The sequence below is a fragment of the Schistocerca americana genome, chromosome 3, assembly GCF_021461395.2.
Source record: "Schistocerca americana isolate TAMUIC-IGC-003095 chromosome 3, iqSchAmer2.1, whole genome shotgun sequence".
NCBI lineage: Eukaryota > Metazoa > Arthropoda > Insecta > Orthoptera > Acrididae > Schistocerca > Schistocerca americana.
The window spans coordinates 444,320,626-444,337,407 of record NC_060121.1 but is presented as its reverse complement, the minus strand read 5'-3'; the positions used below and the strand labels follow the sequence as shown (position 1 = coordinate 444,337,407).

General features: G+C 42.7%; 1 protein-coding gene across 1 annotated transcript in view; it reads right to left on the bottom strand.

Annotated features, from left to right (window-relative positions):
* Nucleotides 1-16,782, bottom strand: part of LOC124606783 (metabotropic glutamate receptor 4-like) — a gene marked incomplete at its 3' end in the record, with an annotated part of 1,427,722 nt that overhangs the window by 280,008 nt on the left and 1,130,932 nt on the right. The window contains exon 5 of the mRNA XM_047138846.1: nt 15,972-16,223. Coding sequence (XP_046994802.1) covers nt 15,972-16,223 — 252 coding nt within the window. The remainder of the gene's footprint in view (nt 1-15,971; nt 16,224-16,782) is intronic.

Sequence of the window (16,782 nt, the reverse complement as noted above, 5' to 3'; positions counted from 1 at the left end):
CTTTAAGAAGACAATGTTTATGCCTGTAACGCATATTTAGTCTTCTATGGATTTCACTAAAATGAGTCGGGAAAACGTCGGTATTCATCTGCCACTAACAACCTCGGTCATAACAGATCAATGAAAATGAACTTTGCAACCTGATTTTCCCATTCACTTTAGCTACGTGTGAAATGTTTGCAAGGTGTGTTACACCTCGGCACATTTATCGGCAGTATTTTTATAAAAAATTATTTTTTGAAAATTTATGTTTTTGTTAGACTTTACAGATCTGAAATTTATCACAATAAGTTTTTATTCATAGAAAGTTCAGAAATTTTTTTTTGTCGGTTCCCAGGCAACTTGCACCAAAAAGGTGTAGAAATAAGTTGATGTGTTCTTGAAAACACACTTAGTTATGATTTGGCAGCTGTGATTAATAAATTCTGTAACGTTAGCTCATTATCGGTTGCAACCATTTAAACTACGGGCCATACTGGCGGTAGGCATATGCAATATAACACTTGTGAAACTGAGTGGCGACACTGACGTTTGAGTTTTGCGTGAGTAGCGTAATATCGTACTCGAGTTGTTGTTTGACTACACGAGAGAAGGGAGAGGGTGAAATGCTGCACCAATACGTAGTCTCACGAATGTCACCAACGCCTTCTCCTCATCTGAACAACGAATTGCCACTAGCAGTGTGGCAAGACATGTCAGTCCAAGAGATAAGACTGACACGTTTTAAATTTAATCCATGACATTATTGTAAAGTCTGATGATCATGAAATTTTTACAAACTCATCTCGTTCCTTTGCTCTTCAAAGTCGCTGAAAATTTTTTTCAACATCAGGATTGGAACTGATAACTGCGTTGCGTGATAGTGACTTCGGCTGCTGAAACATTATTTGCTGTGTTCTCGTTATGTTACACTGTTGCAGTGACGAAACTGTATCTGGCAGATGACTTTGAGACCCTTCGAACTAGACTTTCTTCGCAGGTGAGCTCTAAATTCGGACGGAAATATGTCCTTCTGAATACAGAAATAGATCGTTCGAGCTCGACTCGAAGCACACATAACGTTATGGTACCCTCATCGACAGGTGCGCACGTTGCTTGTACTATATACCATATGACTAAAAGACATATTTTAAAAATGTTGCAGAGGCTTGTAATGTTAAATGCTATCTAGTTCAAACGGAAAAGGCATTTTTTTAAAGAAGCGACTAAGAGCAAAAATACATTTTCTTTTAAAAAAAGAGGGAAATTTAGATCAAGAACAAGATTACATATGCCTTTGATTATATGTCCACACCATATTGAATGTACAGTGTTTAAAAGAGATGCGAACGATTACAACTTGGTAATCCTACGAGACCTCGCTTTGAAAAATGCATATCAGTCATTACAGTAAAATGCACACTATCATTATTTGATTCAGTGTAAACATTTTACATATTATTTGGTACCTATGTATGTTTGAAATTTATATTATTAGTACTACTAAGGCAATCGGTTGAGAGCGAGTGTGTGTGTGTTACGAAAAATGAGGCAGGTTGACACAAAGAGGTGCCTAGCAATAGATGAAAGAAGCTGTGATGGATGTCGTTTGTTTGCGACACTTTGAAGTGTGGTACAAAACACTGAAAAACAATGAAGCGCCAGAATAATCACATTCTGTGGAAGTTATTGGGCTGATTAATGGAAAAATTTACAGCATTGTAGGGAAGACCGGTTGCACAGATATTAATAATTATAGCTGCCATCCAGATCCCAGGACGTTTATTTGTTCCTGCTTCGTCTGTAATAGGTACCAAATAATTCAATATGGCTGGGAGCGAAATTAAACAGATGGTTATTCATTGTAACCGTGGAATAGCTGTTATGAGTAGAGCAAATGCGTAAAATACGTGTGAGAAACTGACTGTCATCGGCTAAGCACGCTCAAGAGATGATGAACTTGTCAAAAAGTGACACTCTAATTATACCAAAAGCATCCAGCATGACCTGAAAACACACATTCTGAAATCTTTAACTAGGTTACCCCCAGCTGTCTGCATTTTGTTCCAGGCTTTAATATGATTGCTCCCCCCCCCCCCCCCCCCCACCACCATTTTATGCAGGTATGTGTCAAGTGTAATGCTCCTGATATGTTGTTTTGCGTATGTATTTTTTGTTTATACACAAGGTGACTTTTCAATGTGTACGGAAAATCACACGACGTACAGATAATGCTGAAAGGAATCAAGAAGTCATGCACCATTTTCTACGGAAACCAGTATTTACTGCAGCTCTTAAAAGCAAGTAATTTATAAACTCAGTGGTCTATCGAGACCTGCTCATGTGTCTCGAAGACAAGATTTTTTTCGCAGAGAAGTTTTCGTTTTTTCCTAAATCAGAATTTAGTCCTCTTCCTGATACAGGTTAATTTTCCTGAAGATGAGTTTTAACTGTTTTGAGGAAGGCATTAAACACTTTGAGAAGCTTTATTTTTTTCTGGAAGAGAGGTTTAAATTTTTTCTAGGAGAAGACGAGTCTCAAAAATTGGAAGAAAACAACTGTGGCATAGAAGCCCGACGAAGAAAGCATTTCTGGGAAGCGTAAGGTCGGGTTATGGGGATAGAATGGAGGTCCTAAAAAAAGTACCTTGCGAGATGGGGAGGGAAGCTCGTTATGTGGCGGATTAACTATGGTTGCCTGGTACACCAGCTAGACCGAGTGTGGTTTTTAGGCAGTTTTCGACACTAGTTTAGTCAAATGTTGTGCAAGTCGTCAATTTCCGCCTCAGAAAAAGCGATAGACAAACACTTCAAATACAGCAACACACAGAACAAAGTTTATACGATTTACAGACAGATGGCGCACAAAAAACCAGAGTATAGGGAACCAGTATATACAGTGGGCACTGGTGATGTAATCGCTGATTGGCTGAGAGGTCAGGGCGCCATGTTTTCGCCTGTTTTGTTATTTACTATAACTGGATTTGCGCGGTGCTATTGTAGACCGATTTCAACGTCTCAGTACCTATTCCATGCCATAGTTATTTGCAGGTAGAAATACTGTTTATCTTTGTGCAATTCTATACGTCGTTGGTCGATTCATTTTACGTAAATTAACGTCGATAACAGAATCGTGCTATGGGTCGGATCTGTGGCGATGATACCGGCATTAAATTTTCACAGTAATTTTGTAAACGGAATTTTGATTGATGAGGACGTAATGAATGTAACTAGTATGAGCTACCTACGTAATTTTAAAGACAGTTATGAGTAATTCCAGACTGTTCAGGTATTAACTGAAAAATTGAAGTGACAGTGACTCCACGTCTCTAAAATTTACGATAAATGAAGAAAATGGCAAGCAGTGGGTACTTAAGTCAACCCAGAAGACGGGAGCCGTAAAGACGTTTCGTCGATCGACAAATTATTCGTTCACGCGTGATGTACGTTTTTCATGCTGTAATATGCCATTAGTAATGTCTAAGCGATAATAATTCGTTGTACCTATTATTTTTTCAAGAATAGTCGTTGTTGCAATACATAATTTGCATGTTACTAGCATTATAACGTATAAAAAAGCTGGTTTTGGCTACCAAACAGTTCAATTTTGCGTCTCAGAAATCAAGTAGGATAATGCCTTGACGGTCTAGGTACAGCCGTTGGGCTCAGACCTTGGTCAGTTCAACTTCTGCTTCCAATTAACACTTCCTTCGTGTCCGGTAGTGATTTATTAATGAGAAAAATTTGATTTGTGTCTTATGAGATATATTTGTAGTAACACATGCAGTTTACAAGCCACACATTTTTTATTTATAGATTAATTTTTAATCGTCATTTATTGACATCCACAGGGCAAATTATTGGTTGTAGAAAATGAAGGTCACGCAGTATTATTCTGACGATGAGTATCATGCTAGTATGTATGATCTGGATAACTAATTACCTCCACTATTTCTTCTGTGCCAGTGCAGAAAGTACGAATGTTTCGTTCTCGATAATAAGCTGCACTTATTGGTTTTCCGATTTTTTTATGTTGTGCAGAAATATATTTTCTGTATTTCCCCAGTAGAAGAGAAAGCTATTAGACCCACACTGACTCACTCTAAAAATAACATGTGCGGACGAAAAATATGTATTCAAAACTTAGAGCCTTCTAACTTCAACGATAAATATCCCAGTAGTGAAAACTAAAATGGCTTCAGAAGATATGAAATAAAATAAAAGAAACTGTGTCTGTTCGATGACCATTATTTCTAGGACGTCAAGGAAACGGTAATAAATGGAGAATATGTCTTATTCTTGACGTTCGTACGCCGTATGCACTGCTTCACATCAGAATGTTTTGTATGTTCTGCATTAAACGTAGAGCCACTTACGAATGGTATTTGTAGCAAATAACAACTAGAAGTGCTGCTTTGGTGTCACTTGTCAGATAAGCATTTTGTTATAGCAGATAGATATGACTGCGTTTCACCGTGCGATGCTATCTGGCTGTACATCCCGCGCGCTGTCTGAAAAAAAGTTGGCGGTCACCGCCAAATATATGCTCTGTACCTTAACTTAAGATAACTGCTGAGTGTGAGGACAGGAATGATGTTCGGCCACAAAACTGAAATACAAAATTTTTTTCCAAAAACTAAGCACTAAAAGTTTCGGTAGTGAAACAGCTTGAGGACGGTCTTAACTTTGGAAACAATGGACTTCCTCCAGGCTACTTGGCGAACCTCACGGATCGAATACTGCATACTTTTGCTTGTGCTGTCCGTATCCATACAGATGAGGGAGCCTCCCACGCGGCTGCTCGTCGCGGCAACAGAGATATGCCGTAGGTCGTTCGTATTGATAGAAATTTTGACGTTAATTGACGTAATTGATTAAACCATTGCAGTGGACTATTAAATGACGACATTTCCGTGTTGCATCTAAACGTCACACTGTATAAACAATGCGTAATACTCAATTTGAATTTGAAACTACACATTCTAAATGATTCTCTGAGCTAGTACTAGATCGACTACAATACTTGCTGCTCTGTATTTCAGGGTTTAATATTGCTGCCTGTCGCGACATAGAGGGTGAAACTGAACTTTTCCGACAAAATTTCTTAGTTCAGGGGCAGTTTCTGAGTATTTTGTTATCAAAAATGGCTCTGAGCTCTATTGGACTTAACTGCTGTGGTCATCAGTCCCCTAGAACTTAGAACTACTTAAACCTAACTAACCTAAGGACATCACACACATCAATGTCCGAGGCAGGATTCGAACCTGCGACCGTAGCGGTCACGCGGTTCCAGACTGTAGCGCCTAGAACCGCACGGCCACTCCGGCCGGCTATTTTGTTATCTGAGCGCCTTGGTCTCCAGCGGCTCATTACAGAATAATTGCATTTCATTTCTAACCCCGTTTCACTCTTTATCTGCAAAAAATTTCAGTTGTCAACGGTATGCAATGTGTGTCTTGTTTGGAAATAAATTTGCTCCATTCACTCAGCCAACAGTAACGCACACTTTGATCTTTGTCCTGAAGCTTCGATTCAGTGCTGCTCATTTCTGCCTTGCGATCGTTTATCGACAGTGTTAGTTGTGCGTGAAGAGTGGTACTGATGAAGAATTGGCTGATTTGAAACTCGTGTGTAGATGATTGCAATGGAGGAACAACAATAGCGTCTCAAAGCTGATGAAGAGAACACGGCAAGTGCCATAACCCGGTTTCCCAGAAACTTCGGTCTGTGGGAGAGGGGTCACATTAAGCGAACACGTGTCTCGGCTTGTCCGAAGATACTCACTCGAATTCGGCAGGACGAAGGTTCAATCCCGCGTCCGGCCATCCTGATTTAGGTTTTCCGTGATTTCCCTAAATCGCTCCAGGCGAATGCCGGGATGGTTCCTTTCAAAGGGCACGGCCGACTTCCTTCCCCATCCTTCCCTAATCCGATGAGACCGATGACTTCGCTGTCTGGTCTCCTTCCCCAAACAACCAACCAACCGTAGATACGCGACCGTTTTTGGAAAAACGACGTTCAAAATTTTCGAAGGTTTTCGAAGTATTGTGTGTTTCTTACAGCGCGATATCCTCAGACGAAATGGAGGCACAGTGGTTAGGGTTACGGCTTCTACATGTTGCGTCCTGCGTTCAAAACTCAATTTTATTCATATTCCCATCTCTGTAGGAGATTCCTAAACGAATTTTTTCCAGTATATATTGACGTTACGTTGTCATTATTTGTCTATAATTTTATGTCAGATGAATGAGTTTAAAAAATGTGAAAATTATTTGAAATTGTTTTAGCGGAGATTCCTGCAGTGTATCTTGATGCGCAATGAATTGCAAAGCGCCAGTTTTTGGAAAAAAGTGATGCGTTATGCATGGTTCGATGCGAGATTATTGCCAAAGCACGAAATCTTCATCAATGTAAACTACGTTTCTTTCGTGAATATCTGTGTTTCGGATGTTTCTACGATCGGTATCATCCAAGGGAAAGTACCAAATCTTCCTGCAGAACAAATAAATGAATAGAATATAAGAAATAGTATAAGATTTGGTTTGAGAATGAAATATTAGAGTCAGATAATTTGAAAAGATTGTAACCATTCAACATACCATACACACGTATATATAACAAAGTACGACTCTTACTGAGAAACGCAGTTGTAATTTTGCAATTATTATAACTCACCCTGTATCCCCTAATTTGATAAGAAACATTCATGCAGAAACATTCTACGGACAAGGGTAGAAGAATGGAAACAATAAAAATAAAATAAAATAAATAACAAGGGGTGCAAAATTAAAAAGTCACTATTTCGTGATCACGCGGCGAAAGGCACAAAAGTACTTTAGACATATCTCAAAAATTTTGACCGTCGTTTTCTCAGGAATGGTCGAGTATCTACGGATAAGCCGAGATACGTATTCCTTTATTTTGACACTTATTCCACTGAACGAAGTTTCTGGGAAATTGAGCGAAGGTACTTGCCGTGTTCTCTTCTTGAGTTGCTGCTGCAGTGAAGGCAACCACACCATAATACTCCGCTTTGGCGTGTGTACATGGGCACTAAGGAAAAACCGGTACTTACAGGGTAATGAAGATGACATCTTACAGAGTATTTCAGTGTTTTAAATGCCTTATTACAGAAACAAAGGCAATTAGGGGAGCAGACTGAATAAATCGTGACGAGCCATCGGAGACAATAGGTCCCTTATGCTAAAATACTCATAAATATCTCTCAACAACCGACTAAAATAATTCAGTGGATTACAGGTTCACACTTAGATTTGTACGGAAAAGGGATCGGAACGTTATGTACCATTTTGCACCTAATTCAAAATTCACGGAGCTATCGGTACTTTACTTTTGCTCGTAATCGATAAGTTCGAGGAACGTTAGGGTAGTTTTCGCCTGTCTGTTACCTGTACTTCTTCTGTACATTCCTGTACGCATCGAAACATCGCCCGGTAAAAATAAAATGTTGCTGCCTATTGAATATAGAACCGCTCTTCAACCAAAACTGGACATTCCGAAATGTACAATTGAGCTAGTGCCGTATCAACTGAAATACTCGCTGTACTATTTTTCAGGTTTGTTGTAGGGATTTTCGTCACCCCACACATGCCGGTTATGAATACTCAGACTGCAGTCTCTAGTGAATCCTGTCTTACAGTTAATTAAAATTTTCGACGAAAACACACTTCTGCAAGTGCCTCTGATAGAACTGCAATCTGCTACGGTGGTCTGATCTCAGGACCTGGACGCGTTGAAGATGGCATAGATAGAGGAACTGCTGGTGTAATACCACGTAGACAACAGGATGACCCACGACTTCTGCTGCTGCCGATTGCCGCACACTAGTTCCAGTTCCTTCGGTCAGTCAGTAAATATAGCAAACGTTCCTAAATCGGAGATATGTGGATTGCCGAGGCCGTCCACCTTGTGGGGTGCTAGAAAACCTGTTGAACTGTGACGAAATGTCACGGTTGGTTCTCTGCGTTTCCTCCTTGTCTGTAGCGCGTTCCTTTTGAAATTCCCGCTTCGCCCTCTGCTGTTTTCTTACCCAAGCCAAAGGGCACTGTGGCGTTGCTGCGTCCGGCTGCCTGCCGTGTTTGCGGGAGAGCGTCGGTTGGGAGGAGGAACTCTGATTGTGGACGTCTGAGAGCGTTCAGGAGGCCCCGCCGTTTTTGTTGATGGTTTGGAGTGACTCGTGTCAGGTGTGGTGCATCGCTGAAGCCGTGATAGGAGCCAATGTTACTGTCTTAGCCGCAGGTGGATCGAAGGGGATGAGGCCCGGTTGTCCATCGAAACTCCTGTCCTGCGGGTGTCATCGCACTTAAAGTAAGACGTTTTGACCATTATTTACGTCATTTGCGAGCAACTGGGGATTCCGACGTCTGCAGTAATTCGGCGAAGATTGTTTCGTCGGTGTGTAAATGATTGAACAAGGAGCAGTTTATTTAATGCTCACCTTATGCTCGTGTTCTACGTGTGCTGCTTGCGAGTGTAAACTTGACTCTCACCTTTGCCCGTTGATTTTAAGCACATCGTCAAATACTGAATCCAAGTAGTGACTTTCAGTTAATTAGCTGAATTCTTTCTTTCCTCGTCACGACGCGTATTAAATGGCAAAGCAGAATTGTAGACCTTAACTTGCTATCTGTTTGCGTGGCATCAATAACAGAGCCTAACCTGTTAACTAATTAAGGCTTGTGGTAAACAAAGGTATTTAGGTATCTTGTTTTAAAATATTATCTGAAATGTCAATGATTTATGTTGCGCTAGTTGATACTGGGGTATGAACGGAAGTGTTGGCACGTCTGCCGTGTAAGGGAATCCTGCTAGTTTTGGTTGTTTTGGAAACTTTAATTGAGCGAGAAACTAGTGTGCTTTAGTCCTACCTCTGGTTAAGGCTATATTCGGGCTCTGGAATTTGTACTGCAAGCTGCAATATCATTCTGTTGTTTCATGGTTGTTTTTTTCTCAAACTAGGTGTTTGGGCTAAGCATGCTTTGGGCTGGGCGTTTCGCCCCTCAGCATTACACTTGGGTTTCAGCTGAGTGTTCAGTCTATTGACTGTCCACTGTACGCGATATCGGTAATGGTCAACCTGTCATCAGTTGATTTCAATGCTGTAGTTAGTTGTAAATTAGTACCGGTTCCATTACCTTCTGACCAGAGTTCTTGCTCGATGCTTGTCTTTAAATACGCCGCTAACGTGGCTAGCGTCTGTTGTGGCTAGCTTAAATTAATCACTGCTCAATAGCCCAATACAGTTTGTCGGCCGTCAGAAGCCGTTCAAATGGCTCTGAGCACTATGGGACTTAACATCTGTGGTCATCAGTCCCCTAGAACTTAGAACTACTTAAACCTAACTAACCTAAGGACATCACACACATCCATGCCCGAGGCAGGATTCGAACCTGCGACCGTAGCGGTCACGCGGTTCCAGACTGAAGCGCCTCTAACCGCACGGCCACACCGGCCGGCCTCAGAAGCCGTGTATGTGTTATTTATACCTTTATTCTAGTCAATCTATAAGCATGCTAAGTTTTGTTGCTCCAGGTAGCCATTAAGTTGCCGTTTTTATGGTGTTTAGACGGCGTGCGGCTCCTTTGAGTATAGATCTGTCAATTTCCAATTTAGTGTTTTTCCACCAGTTTTTAATCGAGCTGTGGGATCTAAATGTTTTTATTACTATTGAGCTGTACTTAATGTCATATTGTAAAGAAAGGAACTTATTGGAGGTTAACTGTCGCCGTAAGGTGTTGTGGGCAATGCACTTTCGTGTTATTCACCTCAATGTTCTAGTCGATGCGTAAACTTGCTAATTATTTTCCCTTTATTTGCCTGCCTTGATGTTATAAGTGACTGTTTCATACCCTGTTCTTTAACGCGCCTAAGCGCCTATTTATAGTTATGGGAGATCTTAAATTGTGTTCGCCTGTTGAACCTTAACTAAAATGCAGAAAACTGAATCAGGTGTTTATTATGGTTCTAGTGCTATTATCTGTCAAATGTATCACGTGACATTTCCTTGGTCTGTTATCAAGTTTTACAATAAACGCAAATTGTAGTGAAATGATGAGCTGTTTCAGTTGTTCCCGTGATTTCCTATCTCCGCATATAATATTTAATTCTTTGGTGTAAGACTGATTAGGCCATTGTTAAAAATTGGCGGGAGGTGCGCGTGTCACACCTGTGTTCTTAAAAAACTGAATAATTCTGCCGAACAGTTTATCAGATGGTTCCTTGCGACTTGATGTATTTTTCCGAGTAGAGGACACGGGCACGCCGATTACTCCCGGTTGCTAATTCCTAGCAGAAAATCATGTCTGCCATTTCACTTCTGGAGTATGCCCCTATCAGTAACATGTGGAATGTAATCAACCATTCGTGTACAGAACAGTACATCACAGTAACAGAAAACAAAACAATTAAGTCATTTTTGTAAGTACTAAATAGTGACTCTACGATAAATACGCCGCGCTGCAAGTATTTTACTGCACAATAACACATATTAAAAAACTAAAACTACAGTACCTACAACATAACGCGAACAACGCAACTGCCTGTTGACTGCACAATGCTCAGACTGATGGGTACGTTAGAGCAGATCTGCTCAGGAGATAGCTCGTAACGTGAGCAGTGAGTGCTCGCGGCAAAATGTGGCTGTCAGAAGCCGTTATGTAGCGCAGGGAAATAGAAAACCGTGCGCTGTCTTCTGAATGACAGTGTGCGAAGCTAGTTGTTGTTTCAAACGCAGTCTTATGTACTTGATGGGAGAGTGCTTAAAGTGGAGAATACCTCTTTCAAAATCGGTGAAAAGCAGGATTATGACCGGGTTAGATACATCAAAGCGAAGGTCGTACACTCCAGAATCAATTTACAACACTTCAGTGCAGGTTGTTTAACTATAGTTAGAACTTAAAGAGCAGTTAATTGATCGGTCTCATAGTGAAGTAAGTCTTGTGATCGTATAAAAACTTTTTTCAATACAATTATTCAGCTAAGATTTTTTCGGTTTCTCGACCTTCATATCTGTGCGAGCAACTTTTTTTTTCCGCAATGAAGAGAACGATATCGACGTAAAGAAGCTCACTGGGAGACTTCAGTTTAAAAGATCGCCTCAGAATTAGCAGTGCTCAGAAAGTGACACCAGACATCGATGCTTTAGTGAAAAGCAAAATAAGTATTATTTATTGACATGTTTAACGAGTGAATAAAATAGTCACAAAACACATTTTAATGGAAATTTAAATTTGTGTGAAAACGACATTCATCATAAAGCTCAAACAACAAACATCTTGTTTCGTACATCGATGCCTCATGTTCTTTGCCTCAACAAGTAAAAGAAATGTTATGTTTCGTTTCATAGCAATTTCTCATCAGTGCAAAAGTTTTCGGTAATAGATTTACTACGAGAGGCATTAATTAGCCGCCGTGAAGCGGTACATCTCTGTATCACTTTTCTGCGGCAGCAGAACAGACTCGGTGACAACAGTTAATCGAGCCGAATTGCCTTGTTCAGATTCCTCACCGAGCGAGGTGGGGCATTGGTTAGCACTGGACTCGCATTCTGGAGAAGGACGGTTCAAACCCGCGTCTGGCCATTCTGATTTAATTTTTCCGTGATATCACTAAATCACATCAGGCAAACACTGGGAGGGTTCCTCTGAAAGGGCATGCCCCACTTTCTTCCCTATCCTTACCTAATCAGATGGGACTGACGACCTCGCTATTTGGTTCCTGTCGCCCTCCCTCCCCACCAAAAACTTAACCAACCAATCCGATTCCTCCTCCCCTCCTCTCCACTCCCCCTTCTCCTTCCATTACTCGCAGTGAGCCGCTCTGTTGCTCATGGCAGCAGTGAGACATGTACAGTAGTAAACCCGGTTGACGAATCACCACAGGACAACAACTGTTTCCATACAGTATTTGTTTCACCTACAGGGTGACAATTATTGAACTACATGAAATAAAATCGCCGTAACTTCTGAACGGTTTGCGTTAGGACGTTCAAACTGCATGGTTGGCTGTGGGGCATGATGACGGGAATTAACACGTAAATATGGTTTGGTTTGGCAACGAAGCCCACTTTCATTTGGACGGTTCGTCAATAAGCAAAACTGGCACACTTGGGGGATAGAGAACCCGCATTTCGTGATCGAGATGTCTCCTCACCCTCAACCGGTGACTGTGTGGTGTGCAATGTTCAATCACGGAATAATCGGTGCGCTATTCCTCGATGGCATGGTCATTACCGAACGGCGCGTGAAAGTTTCCCCATTATCCAAAGTGACCGTGGTTTCAACAAGGTGTGGTTCATGCAAGATGGAGCTCGACCCCATCGAAGCAGGAGAGTGTTTGATGTCTTGGAGGAGCAGCTAGGGGTCTGCATACTGTCTCTGGGGTACCCAGTGGCCAATGGCATGGGTCTCGATTGGCCATCATATTCTGCCGGCCAGGGTGGCCGAGCGGTTCTAGGCGCTACAGTCTGGAACCGCGCGACCGCTACATCGCAGGTTCGAATCCTGCCTCGCGCATGGATGTGTGTGATGTCCTTAGGTCAGTTAGGTTTAAGTAGTTCTAAGTTCTAGGGGACTGATGACCTTAGAAGTTAAGTCTCATAGTGCTCAGAGCCATTTGAACCATCATACTCTCCCGATCTGAACACATGCTGAGCCGTGGCTGGCTCGCGTTGAAGCCGTTTGTTCTCTGGCAGTTTGTCGCAATTGAGTAGCATCTTATTTCTCCCTGAGTTACTACCATAACGAGTTGCTGACTTGCCTCCATCAGTGGCAGCAGCAGCGCTTATCGAGACTAGTACTGCTGTACAATCTTTGGTGTGACTGCTTTATTTCCATGTGGTGGTGTGTGTGATAGTTGATCTGTTGGGACAGAGCAGCGAGGAAGTCTCCGTGGTGAGAGGTCAGTCCGGGACCGCTGGCGGTGTGCACACATGGTCAGTTTGTGAGGCGCTAGCTGCACGAGCTACAATGTTCGTTGCCCACCGAACCTGGACATGGAATGATCAGTTAACCTTTTACGAAACCTCAACTGCTGTGACATCTCTTCGTTCATTGCCGGTTGTTGCTTCCTGGGCTGTTCCGGCTAGCAGCACCGTATGGTGTGTTGGAGTCGGCGCAATTTTGCAGCCGTCTTCCTGTATGGTCTTCAGCTATTAAACTGGTTGTCACTTATTAGTGAAGTACATCAGCAGTATTTTCTGCCTTGTGGCCGTTAACGCCCCAGTTACCTGCCCTGGTCGTTACTGTAGTTTTCTGGCAGTGTGTTTTCCTCGCTGTGTTGATGTTGTCTGGCATAGTGTGTAGTTCGACAGCCTTTTAGTTGTTTGTTCACATTTTTTTTTCTTAAGAGTGGTTATTGTGCCTTGGCTGTTTTTAAATGCCAATTTTGAAGACAATGTGCCTGGTATCTTCGTCCTCGGCTGATATTTTCCGTTGTCGTACCGTTGGTCGGGCAGAAGGGAGTTGATTAGGTTGTTGGTCGGTCCTTCAGCCGTCCCTGGGTCGGGTCGCCATCCGAGTATTTAACCTTGGCTGACTGTCTCACCTCACCTTACGTTAGAGATACCTCCTCAGGCCGACCCTTGGAACACTTCTGAACACCACTGTCCTGTTGGTTTTAGACTGTGATTTTCATTTTGGTCTGATGTACTGTTTGAGGCCTACAGCCGTCTATTAATTTAGTTTGTTTTAGTTTTAAAATAAGGCCTTCAGCCGACTTAAATTTAAATTATAGATTGATTTGTTTAAAAACTAAATTTTGAAGGTTTGTTCTATCTGAAGTCCTTGTTATCCGGGCCTTAAACCCTGAGTTGTTCAATGTCCAGTGTGTGGTTTTCAACCGAGCTTTTACGTGAAATATTTTTAAGATAAGGCCTTCAGTCGTCTTAAATTAAACTTTTGAAAATTGATTTGTTTAAAACTAACCTTTTTAAAAAATTGCTCTATCTGAAATTCTTGTTATCCAGGCCCTATGCCCTGAGTTGTTCAATGTCTTGTGTGTGCTCTTCAGCCGAGTATTTACGTGAAATCTTTTTTTTCTTATGTAAGGCCTTCAGTCCCGTGTATTCTTTAAAGAAATTTTTATAACTTGTGTTCATGCCTTTCGCTGTTCTTGTTTTTGGTGTGGTTTCGGGCCTTCAGCCCAGGAGATATTGTAAGTTTTCTTATCTAGACCTTCAGACGTATTGTTTTAATTTGATCCTTTTAGGGCAATGTGTAATTAAGAGGCTCTTAGGAAAATAAAGTTTGTGTGTTTTGTGCAACTAACAGTAACTGATTACAGCCATCTCCACAACCATAACCTGATCCGCTCATCTTGTGAAGCCAGATTTCACTTCTTTTTGTGGGGCTACATTAAAGACAAGGTGATCAGCAATAACCCTGAAACCATTGCTGAGCTGAAAACAGGCATTCAGCACGTCGTCGACAGTACCGATATTTCGACATTTCAGCGGGTCACTCAAAATTTCGCTATTCGCCTGCACGACATCATCGTCAATGATGGCAGGCATATCGAATATGACATAACCTAAATCCGAGTATCTGTAGTGATGTTTACATGTTGAACAACGTGTGTGCACGCCGCAGTTTGTAACTAATTTAGGTTTTTTTAACATAGTTCAATAACTGTCACCTATTACGGTTATACTACCTGCCACGAAGACGGTATATCCACAACCAACCGTCTTCAGCCATTATGAACAAGTTTACAGGAAGTATGCTTTCCCGAACCCATGTTTATTGGAATTTTTTCCTTGATCGGATGTTTACTACTATTTCCCAAACTATTTGGCATTTTTAACACCCTTTATGAGCCGTAGTTGTGTGCGGCTCTTCGAAAAGCGCGCCAGGCGGAGTGCTTTCGCTTCGCGTCTAGTGTTTGCGGTGGCGCTTTCGGTTTGGCGCGTTGTTTGGATCGCTAGCGCCCTCTGGCGGGAGGTGGAGCAAGTGTACGGTCGCGTGACGATCTAGGAGTACGTACTGGGCGGTGACCGAGAGAGGTGGTGGCGCGAGAGGGGCCCTGCTGTTGGAGGTCGTCAACTGCTCGCCACGTGCTTTGGCCGACCTCTTGGCTGTCAGGGGCTAAGTCTGCCTTACCCGCATGTACTTGGCTTACGAAGCTTAGAAGCCGTGATGCAGGAGATCAGTGCGTGGGACCGTATGTTCTCTTATCGGCCGTTTAAACCACTGGAAGCGGTTGGCTCTTACGAGCATTTGGAAGTGCGACGTGTTCCCGGCGCTGGGGTGGAGTGTGAGAAGTTGAGTACTGTTTTTATGTAACAGAGAAGGTTATTAAGTTCTAGTGAAGTGTATGAGTTTCTTCACCAGTGGTTTTGTTGGGGTCGTCCTACCACAGTTTTCGTTTGCCTGTCCGCGGGAATCTGGTAATTGCTTATTGGTCGGGCCGTTTTCATTCACACCTCGATTGGGTGATTTAGGGTCGGTGTCGCGGGTCTCTGTGGTTCGGAGTCTGTGCAGGCACCAACCTAGCTACATATTGTGGTTTTGGGTAACTCGGGGAGGTGGCGGCTTGTAATGGAAGTTTTGGGGCTGATTTGCTGTGGCCCTGTAAACCACCAGTAACTATTGCACCTATTGTGATTTGGGCCCCTTTACACGTGTCACTCCCTCACCGAGGTATGGAATTTTTTTTTTGGGAACTGCCTTTAATGTGAAAGTTTGTGTGGTGGCTGATGCACATTTATCTTGTAACAAATATCAGTTATGTAACTGGTGAGAGACAACTATTTTTGCTTAGTACAAGCTAGCTACTTAAAGTTTTTTTTTTTTTTTGAATTGTTTCCTTATTGATATAACAAGTTTAAAATCTTTTTATTGTTAATATCAAACCTTGCAATATCCTTTACATAGAGCTATTTTTAATAGAGTTTTTTAACTGTTGTCTTGAACTTTTGGCTCATCGACGTATCATGCTAAACAGCTGCGCAGCGCTCGGAGAGCGGCGGCTACTTACCGACAAACCAGGGGTTGCGGCGGTTGTTCTCGACGGTGAGCGACAGGAAGTAGTCGTGGAAGCCCTGCACGGGATTGGCCTGCGGTTGCACGGACAGCGTGCCTTCCACCTCCAGCTCGTTGCCGTCCGATACGAGCGAGCGAGCGCTCCAGCCATCCGAGCCGATCCACGAGAAGGACCCGGTCGCGTTGCAGCGCCGCACCGCTCGCATCACACCCGCCACTTCCTGGTCCGAGCCGAAGATGATGGCACCTGCGGCACAGAGGGCGCGGCTGGCGTCACCAGGGGCTCCCAAACACACTGAAGCGCCAAAGAGACTCGTATAGGTATGCGTCTTCAAATACAGTGATATGTAAACAGGCAGAATACGGCGCTGCGGTCGGCAACACCTCTATAAGACAACAAGTGTCTGGCGCAGTTGTTACATCGGTTACTGCTGCCATAACTGCAGGTCATCAAGATTTAAGTGAGTTTGAACATGGTGTTACAGTCGGCGCACGAGCACTGGGACACAGCATGTCCGAGGAAGCGATGAAGTGGGAATTTTCCCGTGCGACTATTTCACGAGTGTACCGTGAATATCAGGAAACCGGAAAACATCGGATCTCCGACATCGCTGCGGTCGAAAGAAAATCCAGCAAGAACAGGACCAACGACTACTGAAGAGACTCATTCAACGTGACAGAAGTGCAATTATTCCGGAAACTGCTGCAGACTTCAGTGCCGCGCTATCAACAAGTGTCAGCGTGCGAACCATTCAACGGAACATCATCGATATGGGCTTTCGAAGCCGAAGGTATGTCAGCAGGGG